We start from the raw sequence: 22,502 nt of genomic DNA on the forward strand, positions 1-22,502 counted from the left end.
GTCCTTTGGGGTCACTGAGAAGCCTGCTGACTGGGATCCCATGTCTTTCTCTTACTCACAATGCCAAAGCACATCATATCAACGGCCACGGTGCCTTTCAGTTTCTCTTCCCAACAATGTTTGTGTTCTCGGAAAAGGAGCTTTCAACTTTGATTTCACTTTCTATTCCTGGAAATGCAGGGCTCTGCCATGTGATGACTGCTTCTTACTATTGGGCAGGTTCCTGTGGGGGTGGAGCAGAGGCCACAGATGATTTAAGTCCTGCCAGCTCCTCACACAAAGTGGAGACATTTCAGATGACCATCAGCTGTTTAATTTCTTCAGTGACCACACCAGCACACAGGACCTGTTCCAGTGCAAGGCCAGTCTGAGTGGAGCAGAGCTCCTGCTGGGGGCTGCAGGGAGCACATCCACCAGGCTCAGCATCTCCTGAGCTGCCCAGGGACACGTTCAGAGCTCAACACTGACACCAGGAGTCTCTTTCCCTCCAGGAGCTGGTAAGCAAGAAATCACAGATTTGTATGTCTAAGCTTGGGAGAGCCTAGATGCTTGATCTCGGGTGCTGTGGACTTGAAAGGCTGAGGGGCAGGATGTCTGGTGGATGGCTGTGAGCCAGTCAGAGCATTTAACTATTTGTGACATTTTCAGAGGGAGGTTGGAGGACAAACTTTATTCCTCTGACCTGCAGAAGGATCATGTGACTGTCTGGGGTATTAGTGGATGGGGCTTTTCCCCAAGAGCTTCCTGATCAGACACCCCCTACTCCCCATCTCATGCCTAACTACCTTTCTCTGGGGGAGACAATGCATGTATTATCTATTAATGACACAATTCAAATAAATAATTTTTTAAAGACTTTATTTATTTATTTGACAGGCAGTGATCACAAGTATGCAGAGAGGCAAGCAGAGAGAGAGAGAGAGAGTGGGGAAGCCGGCTCCTTGCTGAGCAGAGAGCTCCATGTAGGGTTCAATCCCAGGACCCTGGGATCATGACCTGAGCCAAAGGCAGAGTCTTTAACCCACTGAGCCACCCAGGTACCCCTCAAATAAATTAATTTTAAAGGATGATTAGCTTTATTATATAATTCATGATTAGGCAATATCTTATCTAGCAAACAGAAAGGGGCTCTATTGAGCTGTAGGAAGGGAAATGTTTTTAAAGGAAGAGGAGAAGAGAAAAAGAAAGAAATCATTCATTGACAGTTCCTTTCCCACTGGGAGGGCACCTGCTTTGCAGCAGAGCAAACTTCAACTGAACTGGAAAACACACATACAGAAAGAAGAACACATTGATGACTCAGGCTAGGTGACAGCTGAATGAAGACCAGCTGTGGGTGTTCAAATGTCTCTCAAAGGAGGTGATGTGAGTCCTCTGAGGGCAAAAACAACTTTTCCAGGATAATGGGCCTGACAAGTCAGACATTGCTGGTAGACTTCCATAATTTTATAGAAGTCTTCCCTCCAATATGTATCGATAGTTTGAGTCATCTTAAAGATACTATAATGGGTGAAGAAATAAAACAACAACAACAAAATATGTATTTGCTAGGGATTCAGGAAGAATCCGGCCGCTGTCTTGTGTTCCATAAATCCCTGACTGTTCATTCAACTTACAACCATTGGTTACCCATGTTATATTTCTCTGGTTTGGAAACAGAGGGTTGCCATGTTACCCTGGCATTAGAATGGGCAAAAATCTCACAACGAGCAGACATTTTTGCGGAGAGGCAGAATGGACATTGTCCACATGTGTCACGTTCTTTATAGATTCTTTTGTTGGCTGCCTTTCCATATGAGAGTCAGCTGGGGGCAGTTTCCTGGTATTCTGTTTCAGTCCTGTTAGTGCGAGCCTCAGTTTTGATGACTGCAATTTCAGAAGGTAAGAGAATAATTACAAGCATTAACATTATTAGGATGTATCAAATTTCCAGGAATTTCACATAATTTCTAGAATACATATACCCATGGAAATGCAACATAATACACGGGATCTTTGTTTTCTAGGAAGATCACTTAAAATGGAAGGGTAACATTCTCAACCGACTACCAAAAGTAGATCAGATGTTTAAAATAATCATCAAATCTTTGTCCTTTTAACATATAGGAATCCAAATTCTAATTTTGCACCAATTTACTTTTCTATGAGAACATATTCATTGTAATGTTTGTCAGTCCCAACCATGAATAAATTCCTTTCTAAAGGTTCATTTTTTTAAAAAATATTTCATTTATTTATTTGACAGAGAGATTACAAGTAGGCAGAGAGAGAGAGGAGGAAGCAGGCTCCCTGCTGAGCAGAGAGCCCGATGCGGGGCTCGATTCTGGGACCCCGGGATCATGACCTGAGCCGAAGGCAGAGGCTTTAACCCACTGAGCCACCCAGGTGCCCCCATATATATTTTTTTAACCAAAAGCACAAAACCTAGTTTTCTTTCTTTCAGAGATGTTTCCTTTTTTAATTTTTAGTAGCTTTACCACACACATTAGAGGTCTGAACACTTAGAAGCTTTAATTTCTAGTTATAACTAGATAACGTTATATATATATATATATATATATATAACTAGATATAGTTATCTAGTTATAACCAGATAACAAGTAAGCACTTGTTATCTGTGTGTTAGACCAGTCTTCTGTTCTTGAGATGGAAAGTTTATAAATACACATTTTTTTTCTAGAAACCTATCCTTTTTTAAAATACTATGATCTTCCCATACAATACACCAAAAAGGTTTACCAACAGTACTTACATTTATCTTTAGTTTCTCAGTAATAAAGGAGCCAAAATTAGAGACATGTATGTTTAGTAATTAATGTTTCATGATTTTAATTTATTTGGATGTGATCTAGAAATACAATGAATTTAACTTAAATCATTCAGAGAAGACCCAGGAGCTTGAGCCTGCAGATCCTGCAGAGCTTAAAGAAGGAAGCTGCTTCAGAGACAGATGTGGTCTGACACCATGTAACCTCCTGAAGACAGGAATGGTGGTTTACAGGCACCAAGTTTTAAGTGTAATTTGCATTTGAGTATAAGGGCAGGCAGGTCCTTCTCAACTCTCCAGTAGTGACAGCCATACAGAAAATACCTCAATGATGGGAAATTTAATGCTGCTTTGTTAAGCAATGACTTCTCTTCCTTTTGTGCAATGTGTAAGCATTCGAATATTATGACCCACCAATTCCTCTCCTATTTCTGGAGAAGGCTCTACACAGGTGTCCAAGAAACATGTGTAACATGTTTGTAGCAGAACTGTGTTGAATAGAAATAAACAACTGTAAAAAAACCCAATCCAAAGTGCCCACTGACAGAAAAAAGATAATATGTTCTATCTTTGCAAAATGGAAAACACATGTGATAGAAACAATTGTAAATGAAAAGCAGCTTGCAGAAGATGACACACAAAATAATTATATTTTTCTAAGACACCCACCAAGGACAAATAATTTTCTGAGAAACCACATATAGTGGTAAAAAGGAAGGAAGCAAAAAAAGATAAACTTAAAATTTGAAGGTGCTGTATGTCTGAGAAGAGATATGGAGAGACAGGATATGGATTAATTGTGTGGGAATATTCACTTATATAAGAAACATTCCTGTTCTTAATTTTGGAAGTTGAGTTCACAGGTATTTATATTTAGATCTTTTTTTTTTAATGTTGCATGATGATATTTTTTAAAAGAGTTATTTACTTATTTTAGACCGAGAAAGAGTGCCTGCAATCAGGGGAGGGGCAAGGAAGAGGGAAAGGATCTTTAAGAAGACTCCCTGCTGAGCAGGGAGCCCAATGTTGGGTTCCATCTCAGGACCCTGAGATCTTGACCTAAGCGGAAACCAATAGTTGGACACCTGACGGAGCCACCCTGGCATTCCTTTATATCTTGCTTTATTCTGTGTATATGTACATATGAGATATCATATATATCCTACTGTAGCTAACTGCTGAACACATATTACACTTGGAAAAGGTACCAAAGGACAATGTCAAAGCTGAAGAACAATGTCAACAACCATCATCTTTTTCATTAGACTGTATTTTAGAGCAGTTTTGGGTAAATAGCAAAATTAAGCAGAAGGTACAGAGGGTTCCCGTGTATTCCCTGTCCTCACACAAGTACCGCCCCCCCACTGTTAACAACTCACACCATCTTACAGTTCATGAACCCAAACTGACCCATCTTTCTCCCTCCACGTCCATAGTCCATAGTTAACATTGGGTTCTCTCTTGGTGCTGTGTATTCTATGGGATTTGACAAAAGTATAATTTATCTGCCATTAACCCACCATTACCACATCACACAGAGTGGTTTCACTGTTCTAAATGGACTCTGTGCTCCACTGGCTTGTCCCTCCTTCCCCTGAACCCTTGGAAACCACTGATCGTTTTACTGAATCTGTAGTTTTGCCTTTTCCAGAATGTTACACAGTTGGAATCATGCAGTATGTAGCCTTTCCAGATTGCTTTCTCCCACTTGGTAATGTGCATCTCCATGCCTTTTCACATCAGCTGTCATTTAAGGAGCCTTCTGAATGCTGAGTGTTGATGGATGTGCTCTAGGTCATCAGTCCCTGGTGACATTTCTGACATAGTCCCCAGGGATGAAGAGTTCCTACGATTTTCCATGAAGTCAATCAGGTGACCATCCAAGGAATGCAAATGGAATTGGCACTGGGCTTTTTACTGGCAACATGGCATGCTGGAAGGAGATAGATCTTCAGAGATTTAAGATGAAATGATGTTGTATCCAGAATCCTATACTCAGTTAAGCTATTTATTGAAAGTGAGCTCTAAATAAAGGCATTAATTGGAAATCCAAAAACTCAGAAAGTTTACCTCCCAGAGAACATTTTCTGTTCTCTTTAGCCAGGATCTCATTGTTTTAGGGTTTTTTGTTTTGTTTTGCTTTTTAGATTCCACAAATAGTGAGATCATATGGTATCATACAGTATTTCTTAGTCTCTGAATTATTTCATTTAGCTAAAGCCTGCAAGGTACACTTATGTTGTTGCAAGTAGAATGATTTTATTTTTTTTCCTAACTGAATAATATTACATCATATATATATGTATATATATCACTATTAAATATATATGTGTATGCACACAAATACATATCACGATTAAACCACAAGTTGCATATAGATAGATAGATATATTATATAGATAGATATACTAAACCACAAGTTTTATATATATATATATAGATCAGATATCTGGGATATCTCCTCCCCTCTGGGAACCACCAGTTTCTGTTCTGTGTTTCAGGGTCTCTCCCTCTATCTCTCTTTTTCTACTTTTTTCTTTGTTTCTTTTGTTTCTTAAATTCCAAGTACTGTTGCTTCCCAATGGCACATGGGAGAAAGATGAGGCACAAACAAGTCAGCTATAAGAGAAAGGGAGCAGGGGACAATGGTAGAAAAGACCGTTGCCCCGAACAAATTTTCAGTTCCGTTTTTATTAGATATAGACAGTAATTAACAGAAGAGCGGAAGAAGGCTAAACATTAGTCTTATGTCTTATAGATAAACAAGAAGGAAGGCAAAATATGTTTGCTCAAGCATTATAAAGTTTATAGCTGAGCAGGCACATTGGAAGGACTTACCTAATTAGCCACAGGTGCTCCTGGTGGGGGGAAAGAGGAGATAAGGGAAAAATGAAGCAGGGGGCATTCTGCTTGGCTTCAAGGCTGTATATCGTCCTCTCCCCCAGAGGTCTGTTGCCAGTATGTGTTTTTCTTGAGGTTATACTAAACATGCTTGGTGGGGCACCTGAGTGGCTCAGTGGGTTAAAACCTCTGCCTTCGGCTCAGGTCATGATCTCAGGGTCTTGGATTTAGCCCCACATCGGGCTCTCTGCTCAGTGGGGAGCCTGCTTCCTCCTCTCTCTCTGCCTGCCCCTCTGCCTACTTGTGATCTTTCTGTCAAATAAATAAATAAAATCTTAAAAAAAAAAAAAACATGCTTGGTAACTAGCAGAATTTCCCATGGGTTATATTTTAAGTAATACATTGTTCTGAGGAACAGTTAAATATATGAGTCAACTCATATGGTATATATGTCTTACTCTAACTTATTTCACTTAGCATTTTATTCTATTCATGTTGTTGTTGCAAATGGCAAGGTCTTACTCTTTTTTAAATTTTAATTTAATTTAACTTAATTTAATTAAATTAAATTAATTTATTTCTCAGAGAGAGCGAGCGAGCGCACAAATGGGGGGGTGGGGTGGGAGAAGGAGAAGCAATTCCCGGCTGATCAAGGAGTCCGATGCAGGACTTGATCTGAGGACCCTGGGATAAGGACCTCAGCTGAAGGCAAATGCTTAACCAACTGAGCCACCCAGGTGTCCCCAGCAATATCTCATTCTTTTGTAATGGCTGAATAGTATTTACTTTATATATACGTATTTTATGTTTTCCATATACATATAAGCTGTATGTTTTCTATATACATATATATAATCACATCTTCTGTATCCATTCCCCTATGGATGGAATTTTATTTTATTTTTTGATGCTGTTGTAATTCTTTTTTTTTTTTTTAAGATTTTATTTATTTATTTGCCAGAGAGAGAGTGAGTACAAGCTGGGGGAATGGCAGGCAATGGGAGAAGCAGGCTCCCTGCTGAGCAAGAAGCCCAGTGCAGGACCATCCCAGGACCCTGTGATCATCGCCTGAGCTTCAGGCAAATGCTTAACCGACTCAACCACTCAGACCCTCCCTCATTCTGCATAATTCTAATTGTTTTCTTAATTGGTCCTTCAGCTAGTTGATTTTTAGTGTACAGAAATTCAACAGATTTTTATATACTCATTTTGTATCTTGAAATGTTGTTAACTTTGCTCATTACTTTGAACAAGTTTTTGGTGAAATCTTTGGGTTTACCTCTTCCTTTGTGGTGTGGATGACTTTTATATCTTTTTTTTCCTGATTGTTATGACCAGAACTTCCAGGACTATTTTGCATAGAATGGTGTGGCAAGGCATTCTTGTCTTTTTCCTGGTCTTAGAGGAAAAGATTTCTTCCTTTCACTTTTGAGTATGATGTTAGCTGGGGGCCTGCCTGTATGGCTTTTATTATGCACAATTTGCTGAACATTTATTTATGAAAAGACATTTAATTTTGTCTTTTTTTTTTTTTTTTGCTTTAACTGAGTTGACCATCTAATTTTTATCCTTTATTTCATTTATGTGGTATATTATATACATTGATTTGCTCATGTGAAATTAAGCTTGCATCCCTTGGGACACAAATAAGATAAATCCCACTGACCCTGATGTATGATTCTTTTCATGTGATGTTGAATTTTGTTTGCTAATATTTTGTTGAAAAAATCTGCATGTATTCTTATTAAGGATACTGGCTTGGGGAGAGGAAGCATGCAGTGAGCAGGAGGACCCTAGGCTCCCCTCATCCCATGAACCCAATGAGATAACTATCAAGTCATCCTGAATATCCCAGGAATTGACCTGAAGACGGTCAACTAAAGGGAGAGAAGAGGCCGCACTGAAGAAGGTAGAAAGTGTGGAGTCATGGTTTAGGGGAGAAAGGGATGTTGGGTGCTGCAGATGGCGGGGCGGGGGCATGGATGTGGAGAAGTCATGTGTGTGTGTGAGAGAGAGAGAGAGAGAGAGAGAGAAGTAGAGGACCATATGGGGGAACACAGCAGGAGAATATTATCCCACAGCCATTGACTTGGAAAATAAGAGGGGCTATATATTATGAATTCTTGCAACTAGCTTGGCTTAAAGTCTGCAGTTTTAAACAGCACAGCAGGCTTGGCTGTGCTGCTTCTGGAAAGAAGGCAGGCAAACAACCCAGGTCAGACAGCTTGGAAACAGGGATCTTGAGAATGCTTGGGGCACACAAGGGAGAGATTGTTTACTTTTCTTGGAGCATGACCTTGAAGGGTTCACCCAGAAGCCTCTCCTGAAACAATTTACAATTCCCCCTTCCTTGCACCATTTCCCTCCCACCTACCTCAGCTCCAACTGATGGAAGCACCACAAGGCTGATATTGGCAGCCTAACTTGCTTACACCAAGCCCTACCCCGCTGCACTCTGGTGAGACTGACCTTCTCAATCAGCTAGCTCGGTCCCAGTACAGAGGCCCTACCCCATGAAGACAAACACACCCCCTCCCACCCTGATGCTATGTGGCCAGACCAAAGTGTTTTTAAAATTTTCTTTCTTAAAAAAATTCATTTTATTTTGAAAGAGAGACAGTGTGTACACATGCAAGTGGTGGGGAGGAGCAGGGGTGGTGGGGAGAGAAGAAATCTCAAGCAGGCTCAATGTTTAGTGCAGAGTGCAGCCAGGGCTCAATCTCATGACCCTAAGATCATGATCTGAGCTGAAATCAAGAGATGGACACTTAACCGACTGAGTCACTCAGGTGTCCCCAGACCAAAGAGTTTTGAGTGCAAAGGAGAGACCAAAACTGACAAAAGCAAGAAAGGACAGAAAATCACCAGAACTAATGACAAAACAGTTATAAAATGGTACTAAATACATATCTATCAATAATTATTTTGAATATTAATGGATGTAACACTCTAATCAAAAGACATTGGGTAACCCCCAAACAACTAGAACTCATACAGCTATTCAGTAATGTGGCAGAATACAAAGTCAATGTACAGAAATCAGTGGCTTTCTTCTACACTAACAATGAAAATACAGAAAGGGAAATTAGAGAATCGATTCCATTTACTATAGCACCAAGAGCCATAAGATACCTGGGAATAAACCAAACCAAAGAGGTAAAGGATCTGTACTTGAAGAACTACAGAACACTCATGAAAGAAATTGAAGAAGACACAAAAAGATGGAAGACCATTCCATGCACTTGGATTGGAAGAATAAACATTGTTAAAATGTCTATACTGCCTAGAGCAATCTACACTTTTAATGTCATTCCGATCAAAATACCACCAGTATTTTTCAAAGAGCTGGAGCAAATAATCCAAAAATTTGTATGGAATAAGAAGAGACCCCGAATCGCTAAGGAAATGTAGAAAAACCAAAATAAAACTGGGGGCATCACGTTACCTGATTTCAAGCTTTACTACAAAGCTGTGATCACCAAGACAGCATGGTACTGGCATAAAAACAGACACATAAACCAGCTGAACATAGTAGAGAGCCCAGATATCGACCCTCAACTCTATGGTCAAATAATCTTCAACAAAGCAGGAAAAAATATACAGTGGAAAAAAGACAGTCTCTTCAATAAATGGTGCTGGGAAAATTGGACAGCTATATGTAGAAGAGTGAAACTCGACCATTCTTTTACACTGTACATAAAAGTAAACTCGAAATGGATAAAAGACCTCAACGTGAGACAGGAATCTATCAGAATCCTAGAGGAGAACATAGGCAGTAACCTCTTCGATATCAGCCACAGCAACTTCTTTCAAGATATGTCTCCAAAGGCAAAGGAAACAAAAGCGAAAATAAACTTTTGGGAATTCATCAAGATCAAAAGCTTCTTCGCAGCAAAGGAAACAGTCAACAAAACAAATAGGCAACCCATGGAATGGGAGAAGATATTTGCAAATGACAGTACAGACAAAAGATTGATATCCAGGTTCTATAAAGAACTCCTCAAACTCAACACACACAAAACAGATAATCATATCAAAAAATGGGCAGAAGATATGAATAGACACTTCTCCAATGAAGACATACAAATGACTATGAGACACATGAAAAAATGTTTATCATCACTAGCCATCAGGGAGATTCAAATGAAAACCACATTGAGATACCACCTTACACCAGTTAGAATGGCCAAAATTAGCAAGACGAAACAACGTGTGTTGGAGAGAACGTGGAGAAAGGTGAACCCTCTTACACTGTTGGTGGGAATGCAAGTTGGTGCAGCCACTTTGGAGAACAGTGTGGAGATTCCTCAAGAAATTAAAAATAGAGCTTCCCTATGACCCTGCAATTGCACTACTGAGTATTTACCCCAAAGATACAGATGTAGTGAAAAGAAGGGCCATCTGTACCCCAATGTTTATAGCAGGCCATGGTCACTGAACTGTGGAAAGAACGAAGATTCCCTTCAACAGACGAATGGATAAGGAAGATGTGGTCCATATACACTGTGGAGTATTATGCCTCCATCAGAAAGGATGAATACCCAACGTTTGTATCAACATGGACAGGACTGGAAGAGAGTATGCTGAGCAAAATAAATCAAGCAGAGAGAGTCAATTATCATACGGTTTCACTTATTTGTGGAGCATAACAAATAGCATGGAGGACATAGGAAGATGGAGAGAAGATGGGGGTTGAGGGAAATTGGAATGGGAGGTGACCCATGAGAGACTATGGACTCTGAAAAACAATCTGAGGGTTTTGAAGGGGTAGGGGTGGGAGGTTGGGGGAGCCAGGTGGCGGGTATTAAGGAGGGCATGTATTGCATGGAGCGCTGGGTGTGGTGCAAAAACAATGAATTCAGTTATGCTGAAAAGAAATTTAAAAAAAAGACATTGTGTATCAGAACGGATTAAAAAATGTAATAGACACCTGTAAGAGTCTCAGTTTATTCTATTATTTTTATAAAGATTTTCTTGCTTGCTTGCTTGCTTGCTTTGAGAGAGAAAGGGAGCACAAGTGAGAGAGCACAAGCAGGGGGAGCAGCAGCGAGAGAGATAAGCAGAGTCCCCACTGAGCGGAGAGCCCGATGTGGGGCTCAATCTCAGGACCCTAAGATCATGACCCGAGCCAAAGGTAGCTGGTTAACTGACTGAACCACTTAGGCACCCCCAAGAGACTCATTTTAGACTTAAAGGCACTTGCTGATCTAAAGTGAAGGGATGGATGGGGAAATCCAAATCAAAACTACAATGAGGTATTACTATTTGTCAGAACGGCTAAAATATTTTTGTGTCTTCTTTAATTTACACGACAAGATGGAAAAACATCCCATGCTCATGAATTGGAAAAATAAACATTGTTAAAATGTCTGTCCTGCCCAGAACAATCTACACTTTCAAGGCCATCCCTATACCATATAAAAAATGCCATCATTTTTCAAGGAGCTGGATTAATCCTAAAATTTGTATGGAACCAGAAAATACCCCGAATCACTAAGGGAATGTTAAAAGCTGGGCATATCACGTTGCCTGACTTCAAGCTATATTACAAAACTGTGATCAAGACAGCTTGGTATTGGCATAGAATCAGACACATAGATCAGTGGCACAGAATAGAGAACCCAGAAATGACGTTCAACTCTATGTTCAATGAATCTTTAATAAATCAGGAAAAAAATACCCAATGGAACAAAGACAGTCTCTTCAATAAGTGGTGCTGGGAAAATTGAACAGCTTCATGTAGAAGAATGAAACGTGACCATTCTCTTATACCATACACAAAGATAAATTCAAAATGGATGAAAGACCTCAGTGTGAGACAGGAATCCATCAAAATCCTAGAGGAGAATATAGACAGTGATCTTGTGGGGCTGGTCACAGAGCACCCATACCCTTCCTTGGGTTTCCCTGCTGAAGGTGCTCAAATAATCCTGACATGCTTCAGGTTAATGCTGTAGGAGTCCTACACTCCAGAATGCAGAATGTGAAACCGGCTCTCCCCCTTTTTGAGAACTGGTGTGGTTTCCAGGAATAGAAATTGAAAGCAACCAACCCTGGTTTCCCTGCATTTGGGCTAAGATCTTGCCATGACCATGATCCAGAAATTACACTGCTCTGAGCAGGTTAGGCACTGGAACAGAAAGCCCTACACTTTCACCTTCCTAACTCCTTTTCTTTCCTCTCTAGGCTCTTCCTAGGACACCCCAACCCAACACAGTTCTTTTCTTTCCTTACAGAGCATCCTGGGCATTGAACACGTTTTGCATGGTCTCAGAGGGAATGGTCTCTGCTTCGGGGCTGGACTCTTCCTCAGGGAGGGGTAACTTCCAGGAAGACCACTGATACCTTCTTGATAGTAGTGACGCAATGCTTCCCAGAGCAGGTAAGTGAGAGGGCTCCTACAAACCAACTTGGCTAGTAACCCTCCTACTGTGACATGAAAGATAGAGTCTGACACCAGAGCAGAAGAGCTTGGGGACTGGATTACCCATTTCAGTGAGTAGTCACCATTGGGACCCTCTCCGAATATTCTTCAGGGACAAAACAGCACCCTAACTCTTTGGCTGCTGCAAACCTATCCAGCCCTCCAGTGTAGAGGTAATGGGGTTATCACCTCCATGTTCACAGCACTGGGGTTGGAAAAGGACAGGAAGATTTGTCATTCATATTCTCTTAGGGTCTAAGTAGTATGTAAGACAATGACAATTTCAGGGGGGTAGCTTGGAGTTGGGAGAGTCTATCTGGAACACTGCCTTGACCTCCTGTGGATTAGGGAGTGGGGGTGGGGTTTCAGGGACAAGGGGCCTAACAGAACTTAGACAATGTATAACAGTGCACATGTGTATCTGCATTGGAGGAACTATCCCCCTTGGTGGACACCAACTCCATCCTTCACCTCAGTGAGGTGGACTCTTGAAATACTCTTCCCAGACCAGGTCCTTTTGTGCTTCATACCCACTGATGATGCAGATGTTTATTATACATTCCTAGAACAAATCAATATGTTGATATTTTTCCCTCACCCTTTCCCTGTGATGATAAAATGGGGGAAATATGGGCTTGTCCCATGTTGGGTTCAAACTACAAATGGCCTTGATGCCTTAGATTTCTAGTTTGGTGATCATTGGGCATGGTACAAACTATATAGGACCCTGCGTTGGAAGTCCACTAATGAGTGTTTTCCTTTCTGCTTCTTAGGTCATGAAATCTATCTGGTGCATTATAACAAGAGTTCAAAATAAAATTTACCCAATGCAATAGAATCCAGTAAGTTAAAATAAAGGGTAGACAGACTGTTGGTAAACTCTTTCTTCAGGTCTATGCATATGTGTGCATGCATGTGTGTTGAGTGTGTACTTGGTTCTAATGTGAAATGAATCTATCACTGCTGATCTCATTCAGAAGGCTGAAAGATCTTCTCCCAGGGTCGGGTTCTTTTGCAAGCACAGCTGCCCTCTCTAGTTAAATCTGCTACCTGGGCTCCTTCCATAAAGGCCTATGTCTCTTTACTCAGAGACCCTCAAACTCTCTTTAGAGAGTTAATATCAGAGGTTTAGCATGAGTAGGGTCTACAAGAAGGAAGAGGGGGGAGGCACTTGCACCTGGACTTGTCTATGATGGCTTCTGGGTCAGTAATCTGAGCTTCAGTGTCCTGCAGACGCATATACACTGACCACTCCTGGAATAACTTACAGCTTGTCATGGAGTTACCCTTGTGCCATCCTGCAATGGTAGTGACACATGGACACATGCCTAAAAGGATCCCGAGAGGGTCCCATGTGTGGGGTTTTCTAGCACCAGGTGCAGGGCAGAGACCAAATGAGCAGGTAGTGGGTAATAGGAGAGCTGTGGCTGGTGCTTCATAACCTCGATCACCCCCCTTCAATAATGTTCAGCACAGGGGCTCAGCTGAGAAGACATGTGAAAAGTCCATGGTCAGACGTAGTCATAGAAATGGTCTGGAAAATTATAGGTTTGTGCTCCCCTTCCACACCCACCTTATGGTGGGGGGATGGTCATACTCTGCCCTAGTCCCTAATTGCTTTCTGAAGGGCTGTGGCAGAACTGGCTTCAACATTTCAGATGACAGATTTAGGAAGCAAAGTTAAATTTCCATCAACCAATAAGTAGAAGATATACAATGGTATATTGTGTTTCATTCATCTAACAGAAGTATGTCCCATACCTGCTGGGGACTAAGGGTACTAGAATCTAGGGAATTATTTACTGTAAGTGCAAAGACTTGCATGTGTATTTTTATGATACTAATCATCTAATGTGGGATGAAAGAAGGCTTTTTGGGACTTTAAACTTTTGAAGACACGGGGTTATTTCGATTGGGCTAACATTTGGGAAGTCAAATTGAGGTGGGTACACATGGAAGTTGTGATGGGATTTAGACAAACCAGGAAAAGAAATCAAGGGTTGTAGCCTAGGTCCTATGTTCTGGCCTGCTTGGGCACCACAGGAACACTGATAAGGATATCCAGTCTTTTCCATCCCATACTAGGGCAAATTTACAGGGCAAGCAGAATATATAGCATGCTGAGGGACAGCAGAAAGCCCTTCACACAACCAAGTCAGTGAGCCTGGAACTCACCCAAGAGATTCTTTCCCTGGAGCCATAATGGCAGTTGAGGCCTCCAGGGACTTTTATGTACCCCATAAACAAGAATGGAGGCTATTCTGGATAATAGTCAAGAGAGGTCTTAAAGAAGGCTTTGAGTACAAGGGCAAGGGCTACTTTTCTTATTCCAGACTGTTCTTTAAGCCTGAACCAGCCCAGAGCTCCATCTTTCTGATCTAGCCAGCTTTAGCCATGCGTGCCTGTCCACCATGTCATTCACCCCCTCACCGAGCTCAGGGCACCTCCACTCCCTGCAGGAAGCGGCACCATTTTTGCTGACCCAGCAAATCTCCTGATGGAGGACCCTGAGAACTTTGTGGGCACAGGCCTCAGGAGATTCTAGTGCCCAAGCAGATGGGATCATGATCACATCATAATCCATCAGCTTCCCTCCCTCTGAACTCCCAGCATCTCCTGATCATTTCACTGGGCATCTCTAACTCCCAGTGGGGGGTAGATTCCCTGCAACATTTTCCGAAAAGTGGGGACATATTTTTGGATTTCTCTTCACACTTGGAATCAGTGAGTTTAATGTGGAGTGAGGAAGGGAGTTGAGAGAGAACTGAGTTCCATTCTCTTCCCCAAATTAGTAAGGGTTCATCGAGGGAGAGGTAGATGGTAATTGACAGCAATAATTGGACCCACATCCCTGGGAGAAGCATCTCAGAATCCAGCCAACCCTTAGCCCGTGGGGCTGGAGATTCAGCATTTACTAGGATGGTCCTCCTCTCCTGTCCAGACAGAAACAGAAAGACACTGTGAATTTATATCTTGGATCCTGAGTCATTGCTATGTAATCTGAGGCTTGTTTCTCATCTGTGAGATACTGTTTCTTGATCTGTGACCAGGAATAATACTATCACTTGTTTAATAGAGCTCAGAGAAGATTAATCAAGAAAAGGCATGCAGAACATCCTGCCCACACAGACTCAAGATCAAAATCTTCATACACTGCAGTAAGAGGTGGAGGGAATAAGAAGAACCAGAGAAAAGCCTTCCTCAGAGGAGCTAAGACGAGAGAGAATCCACCAAGCAGTTGCTGGCAGGCCTCCCCAGGATTTCACTTGGATCTTAGCATGAAGCCCTCCCTGAAGTCCTGTGAGGTGGGTAGCTTCCCTGCTGCACAAGACAGAACATTGGGGCTCAGTTTTCAATGTGAAAACATTCACATTACCATGGGCCAAGCCTGTCTGAAAACTCAGTCAGGGCTCTTGGCAATTTCCTCGTTGGAAGAAAGCACCCAGAGAACTCTGGAGGGCAATCATGCAAGGGGGACACACCATTGGAGAGGAAAGCCAGTGTGGTGGGTAACAAGCTGCACCGTAGCTCCTACAGCTCAACATGAAATTTGTCCTACAGACAGGACTGCAGTCTTTTTCAGCAGAAACCTGAGTGTTTGGATGTGAGGTCTTATCTCCAAGAGCATCAGGAGTATCTGATGAGGCTATACAAGAAAACTCCTCAGCAAATAGTCAGTCTTGAATTAGAAAGTGTTTTAAAATTTGCATTTGTGCACACAGATATAGTAGATGTCTTAAGGGAAATTACCACAGCAAGCAGCCATAACTTGTGGGATTGTGAAAGCCCACCAGCCAGCACTGTGTGTGTAGCCCCCAGGAGAGTCCAGTGGGTAATTCCAGCCAGTTCTCCTTCCCAATTCTGCCATATGAAATGCTTGCAATCTTTTTTTTTTTTTGTAAAGATTTTATTTATTTGACAGTCAGAGATCACAAGTAGGCAGAGAGGCAGGCAGGGAGAGGAGGAAGCAGGCCCCCCGCTGAGCAGAGAGTGGGATGTGGGCTCCATCCCAGGACCCCTGGATCATGACCTGAGCCGAAGGAAGAGGCTTTAATCCACTGAGCCACCCAGGCACCCCAAATGCTTGCAATCTTACTGCAGGGTTCAGCTTATAAGAGAAAGCTCATGGGAGAGCTTAAATAGTTATAGCAATAATCACAGCAAAGATAAACAATCAAGTACAAACATAAGTACTGACTTAAAAATCAGTAGGATATTATTTGGAAAGCTTGTGTAACTTAAATGTTGCAATGGGTGAGAGACAGGGATTTTTTTAGGTATGCAGTTAGTGGTGAAAGATATGAAAAATAGGGGAAAACGCACTTTTCACTGCTGCTAAGCCAATTAAATTGCTCTTGACCTTGAAGACATATGTATTGAGGATGTGTCGGCCCTTGGGATTGAACAGTATGGAGAGTTTGCACAAGTTTGCTTCTGCCTGGGGACATCCCTGGTGGGACATCCTGCTCACTCAATTTGGGTGGGGGAGTACCCATACTTGCCTGGTCCTGACTGAGCAACCCTCACAATATCCTTCTGCTCAAACCCCTCCATCCATAACCTGCGGAGAAGCTGACTACTAGTAGCACAGCTACGGAGCATTCATCAGTGGTCTCCTCTGAGCCTCTAACATGTGCACACCTCCTCAATGAGCACCTTTCCTGCTTTTCTTTTCAACAGCTTCATTGAGATATAATTTACACATTCTGTATTCATCCCTTTAAAGTTTTCAGTAGATTTGAATATATTCACAAAGTTGTACACCCATCGTAATCAGATTTATAACGTGTTCATTATCCAAAAGATATCCTGTACCTCTTGACTACCTCTCTTTTCCCTCCTACCATTTGCCCTTCCAATCTAGGAAACCCTCAGTATATTTTCTGTGCCTAAGGATTTGCCTTTTCCGGACATTTCATATGAATAGAATCACAGAATACATCGTCCGATGGGCTGTCAGCATTCACTGAGCATAATATTTTGGGGTTCATTAGTACTTCATTTTTTTCTTGCCCAATAGTGATATTTTGTATGGATAGACCACTTTTCTTTATCCATTGAACAGTGGTGGACAACTGTGTGAATTCCCCCTGAGGGGTTATTGTAATAATGTCACTGTGAACATTTGCATGCAGGTTTTACCTATATGTACATTTTCATCCCTCTTAGGTATCCACCTAGGAATGTAACTGCTGGGTCATTTGGTGACTCTGTTTCAATTATTTTATTAGTTTTATTGGAAAAGAATTGGCATATATCACTGTATGAATTTAAGGCACATAGCATGATTTATATATGTTGTGAAGTAATTACCTCAGTAGGTTCAGCTAACATCCATCATCTCAATAAAAGGAAAAGAAAGAAGTAAAAGGAGAAAAAGTTCTCCATGTGATGAGAACTCAGGATACAGTCCCTTGACAACTTTCCTATAAATCATATAGTCGTGTTATCTGTAGTCATCAGGTTGTACACTACATGCCTAGACTTACTTATCTTATAACTGAAATCTTATACCATTTGAACACTTCCTCCAATTCCATCTTCTCACCATGTGATAAATTGAATCCACAGGTGTGTTCTCTTTTTATACGAATTATTTTATTTGAATTTTAGATTTCACACATTGGTTAGAACATGCAGTATTTGTCTGTCTGATTTATGTTACTTAGCATAATACCCTCAGTGTACATACATGTTACAAATGGTAGGATTTCCTCATTTTCTATGGTTGAATATGTTTAAATTTTTGACAAACTAACAAACATTTTTCCAGAGGCTTGCTGTTTGTCACCTAAGTACCTTTGCAGGGAGTTGGGTGTGGATTTGATGCCCTCAGTTTGGGTTATCAAATATGATGAATCCTCTGCCATCCTATGTGCTGGGCTCTCTTAACTCCCATGTTTTTCCTATTTCTGCAGGTCACTCCATTGCTCAGTGATGTGATACAGCCCACCCACTCTCTTCACACCCCATTACTTGCATCCTCCACCTCTGATAAGCCATACAATATGGGCTGGAGTGTCCTACCTAAGGAGGTTGCCATAAATGTGGAAAAGGCCTTGGAAGGAGGGAAGTTGCTGGATGTAGCCTCTGTGGTCAAGGAGACCCTGAAGACAGCATCCAGTGCCCCAGTGAACATTGCAGTGACTGGGGACTCTGGCAATGGCATGTCCTCCTTCATTAATGCACTGCGGGGAATTGGGCAGGAGGAGGAGGACTACGCTCCCACTGGGGTGGTGAGGACCACCCAGATTCCCACTCGTTACTTTTCCTCCCACTTTCCCAATGTGGTGTTGTGGGACCTACCTGGAATAGGGGCAGATACCCAATGCCTGGGGAACTATCTGCAGGAGATACAGTTTAGTCTGTATGACCTTGTCATCATCATTGCATCAGAACAGTTCAGCATGAATCTCGTGAAGCTTGCAAAAGTCATCCGGGACCTGGGAAAGAAGTTCTATATAGTCTGGACCAAGCTGGACAGGGACATCAACACAAGTGCCCACTTGAAGGAACGACTCATGAAGAATATTCAGAAGAATATCCAGGAAAATCTCCAAAAAGAGGGAGTATGTGAACCCAATATATTCCTGGTCTCTAACTTTGACCCCTTATTGCATGACTTCCCTAAGCTTAGGAGCACCTTGCACAGGGACATTTCTGACACCAGGTACCATGGTCCCCTAGAAAATCTCTCCCACACTTATAAGAAGGCCATTAATGACAAAGTGATCACTTGCAGGAAGAAAATAGCCTCAAAGTCTTTTGACACCCTTGGTATCTGGAATGCAGATGATCTGGAGCAAAGTCTGAAGGCCTACCGCTTGCTCTTTGGTATAGATGATGAATCCCTCCAGGAGCTGGCTCAGAGTATGGGGAAGTCCATAGAGGAGTACAGGGCCCTTATGAGGTCTCAAGATCTAAATACTGTCCTCAGAGGGGACTGGCTATTTTCTTGCATGAATTGTAATGTAGTCTCTTGCCTGTGTTTAATTCTGAGATGTATCCCACTGTTAGGCGGCTTTGTTTTCAACTCCCTTAGAAAGTGGAAACACAGATGCCTCCTTGAAATAGTTGCCAACGACACCAAGGACATCCTGAAGAAAATCCTGACAGACTCCATCATCTGAAGAAGTGATGTCTCAGCAACCTCCTTCTGAAGGGAAGTCAGGACATCTGGGGTCCTGTCCTCACATCCTTTCTGAATTCTCAATCAAGCTCAGTTACTTTCACTTTCATTGATTGTAAGTTCCTTGAGGTATATGAGATGACTTGCTCATTTTGAACACATGTCAGGAAATTCCCAAATATATTGTACTTTTGTCTTTTATTAAATGAGAAGTGGAAGAAAATATCTGCTCAATGTGACATAGAGTCATCCTGACATCCATTTCTCACTTAACCTTACCTTTATTTCTCTGATGTCCATGTTCTTTCACTTCTCATCTCACACTTTGTGGACTCACACAATCTTGACCTCCCTGTTTGTCAGTGGTAGACACTTTAAGATGACCTCTAACATTTCTTTTTATTTTCATGTCTGTGTTTAAGCCCTTTCCCTGGATTGACTAATAGAATATGGCAGCAATAAATGAATGTCCAGGGACGCCTGGGTGGCGCAGTTGGTTGGACGACTGCCTTCGGCTCAGGGCGTGATCCTGGAGTCCCGGGATCGAGTCCCACATCAGGCTCCCAGCTCCATGGGGAGTCTGCTTCGCTCTCTCACCTTCTCCTCGCTTATTCTCTCTCTCACTGTCTCTCTCTCTCAAATAAATAAATAAAATCTTTAAAAAAAATAAAAAATAAATGAATGTCCAAAAATTCCAGAACTTTGTTATGAAAAGTGCATCTCTGTCTTATAAACACTCTGTTCACTGGCGCTGCCTTGCTCCTGTTCCAGCTCTGTTTTCCTCTCTCTCTCCATCTTCCTCTCCTCTTTCCTCTCTCGGCCTCATTACCATCAAAATTTTGGAGAGGTGCTGAGGAATCAGAGGCCATGTGGAGGATAGCAGAGGCAGCCTACATTAACTGCTGGTCATGTAAATGTGTCATCTTGAGAGTAAATCCTTCAACCCCAGCAAGACTTCAGGAGATGGAGCCCAGCTGATAGCTTGACTGCCATCTCAGGAGAGACCCTTATCCAGAACCACACAATTAAAACTGTTCCTGAATTATGGCCCTCAGAAACTATAAGCACATATAAACACTTGTTTTAAGCCACTAAGTTTCAGGATAATTTGATCCACAACAACAGACACCAGATAATATCATCAAGAAGCTCCTTACAAAATAGCCAGTTGTGGGTGACCTCCTCTCTCTGTGAGAGTCACTCCTGCATGTACCCAGCATGAAGGAGCTGCACCTTCTCCAATCACAGCTCTTTCCTCCTTGGGCCCTGGACATGTCCTTCCTTGTTACCTACCAAAGGACCAGCCTCTGCCAACATTTTCAGGTCCTTTCATCCAGCCTCAGGCCACACAGAGTTATCCAGTTGGGGATCGATATTTAACAAGAAAAAAACAGAAGAAAAAAAAAGAAGAAGAAGAAAAGAAAGAGCAAGATAGCTACATACAGCCATGCTCAGTAGCTGGAGGGAGAGTAAATGACAGTAGAATGTGAGCACTCCCTTGAGGAAGAGCATGCTAGGGTTCTCCCTGAAGGTTTTCTGTGAAACACCTCTAATTCCTGCTCTCACTTGGACTACTTGCTCTCCCAACCTGGAGCACAGGCCTTGCTCATATCCATCCATTCACTTAGTGGCACTGGTGTTTCTGGATTCCATGTTCCCTGTTCATTTACTTTGCATCCATTCTCAAAGTGAGGAAAAAGTTCTCTGTGTGGTAAACTTTCTAGTCTTTGCATTTCAAATTAATGCCATTGTTTTGTGATCACTTTCAATAGTTTAACTGAGTAGAAGATTCTGGACACAACATTATATTTTCTTAGAACTATGAAGATCTATCTCCTTCTAGCATGCCATGTTGCCAGTAAAGAGCCCAGTGCCAATTCCATTCACATTCCTTGGATGACCACCTGGTTGTCTCCAAGGAAAATTGTAGGAACTCTTCATCCCTGGGTTTCAGAAATGCCAGCAGGGACTAGTGACCTGGAGCACTTCCATCAACACTCAGCATTCAGAAGATTACATAAATTAATCTGCAATGTCAACATTATACCAAAAGATTAATTGCTCTCCATATATCTGTGGTTCAGTCCTTTCCACACTGTGTAGGTAAGCTTAATTATCTGTTCTCTGTCAATGCCTGTCCTCTCTTTTCCCACAATTATGAAGACTGCTGCTAGGAGCACATTTCCATGCCTTCTCCACATATTTGCAGAGTGACTCTTAAGTATAGTGTTAGGAGTAGAAATGCTGAATTCTGAGGCCCATGAATATGCAATTTTATGATTGAGCCATACTGTTTTTTTTCAAAAAGATTGTATTGATTTACAGTCCCAGCAGCCATGTTTCAGAGAATCTATCAATGTACATTCTCATCAATACCTGAGTTTGTCCAACTTTTCAAATTTTGCAGTAAACTAATTAATGATGTCAAATCATAGTGCACAGAGGTGAATTTGTCTCACTACTTGTGGTAATTTCTGTATTTTTCTCTATACATGTTTCTTTTTCTTTGAACGTTCTGTACATGTCTTTTGCCCACCTTCATGCTGGATTGTTTCAGTTTTTCTTAGTGACTTCTGGAATTTTAAAATACTTTCCTTACATTGATCATTAGTTGACTACATTTATACAGAAATCCACAGATTTGTGGAGATTTCTAAACTTTCTTTTTGCATTTGTTTTCATGAAGAGAAGCTTTTCACTTTCCTGTAGTCAAAATATCACATGGGTCAGTCTGTGTTATACAGCTGCCACTTTGGTATCTTTACACCTGGATCATCTCATTTAAGAAAACTTTTCTAGGAGAAAAAGGAGGAGTTAAGATGGCAGAGGAATAGGGGAGTCTAATTTCATCTTGTCCCTGGAATTCAGCTTGGTAGTTACCAAATCATTCTGAACACTTGCAAAATTAACTGGAGATCTTAGAAAAGAATTGCTGAAATTCTACAAATAGGAAAGCAACCATTTGCAAGGTAGGAGGTACAGAGACATGAATACAGAGATATACATCAGAAGATAAACTGCTAGGGAAGAGTCTGGCTTAAGGATGCTACCAGATAGTATTTAATCAGTGGAAATACAAGATGAGAACTTTTGAAGTCTGTGTGGGTGGGAGACATCCTCCCTGGAAAGCTCAGGTAGTGAAGCAGGGCAGAATATCAGGTGGGACAGCATTGTGTCAGGATCCCCATGGCCACAAAAAGAAAGGGGGTGCCTGAGTGTGACAGAGTTCCCAAACATCAGAGTAGGAAAGTCTGCTGCAAACAGTTGAGTTTAGAAGCTGGCGTTCTACACAGTGTTGCCATAAACCACAAACTACTGCTTGGTTGGGTGACCACTCTCCA

At 41.7% G+C, this 22,502-nt stretch overlaps 1 protein-coding gene across 3 annotated transcripts; it reads left to right on the plus strand.

The window, feature by feature from the left end:
• Positions 1-259: 259 nt before the first annotated feature.
• LOC122915507 (immunity-related GTPase family M protein 1-like) lies at positions 260-19,695 on the plus strand. 3 transcript variants are annotated; one of them, XM_044262260.1, is made up of 6 exons: positions 260-497; positions 7,358-7,517; positions 11,845-11,990; positions 12,806-12,874; positions 15,109-15,337; positions 17,951-19,695. In XM_044262260.1, exons 5-6 carry the CDS (start codon positions 15,311-15,313, stop codon positions 19,160-19,162), a joined length of 1,239 nt encoding a protein of 412 aa, XP_044118195.1. In that variant the 5' UTR covers positions 260-497; positions 7,358-7,517; positions 11,845-11,990; positions 12,806-12,874; positions 15,109-15,310; the 3' UTR covers positions 19,163-19,695. The 3 variants fall into 3 exon arrangements, with proteins under 3 accessions (XP_044118195.1, XP_044118208.1, XP_044118201.1); XM_044262273.1 differs by lacking the exon at positions 12,806-12,874; XM_044262266.1 differs by lacking the exon at positions 7,358-7,517.
• Positions 19,696-22,502: the final 2,807 nt, after the last annotated feature.

Source organism: Neovison vison, chromosome 1, assembly GCF_020171115.1.
Source record: "Neovison vison isolate M4711 chromosome 1, ASM_NN_V1, whole genome shotgun sequence".
Classification (NCBI taxonomy): domain Eukaryota; kingdom Metazoa; phylum Chordata; class Mammalia; order Carnivora; family Mustelidae; genus Neogale; species Neogale vison.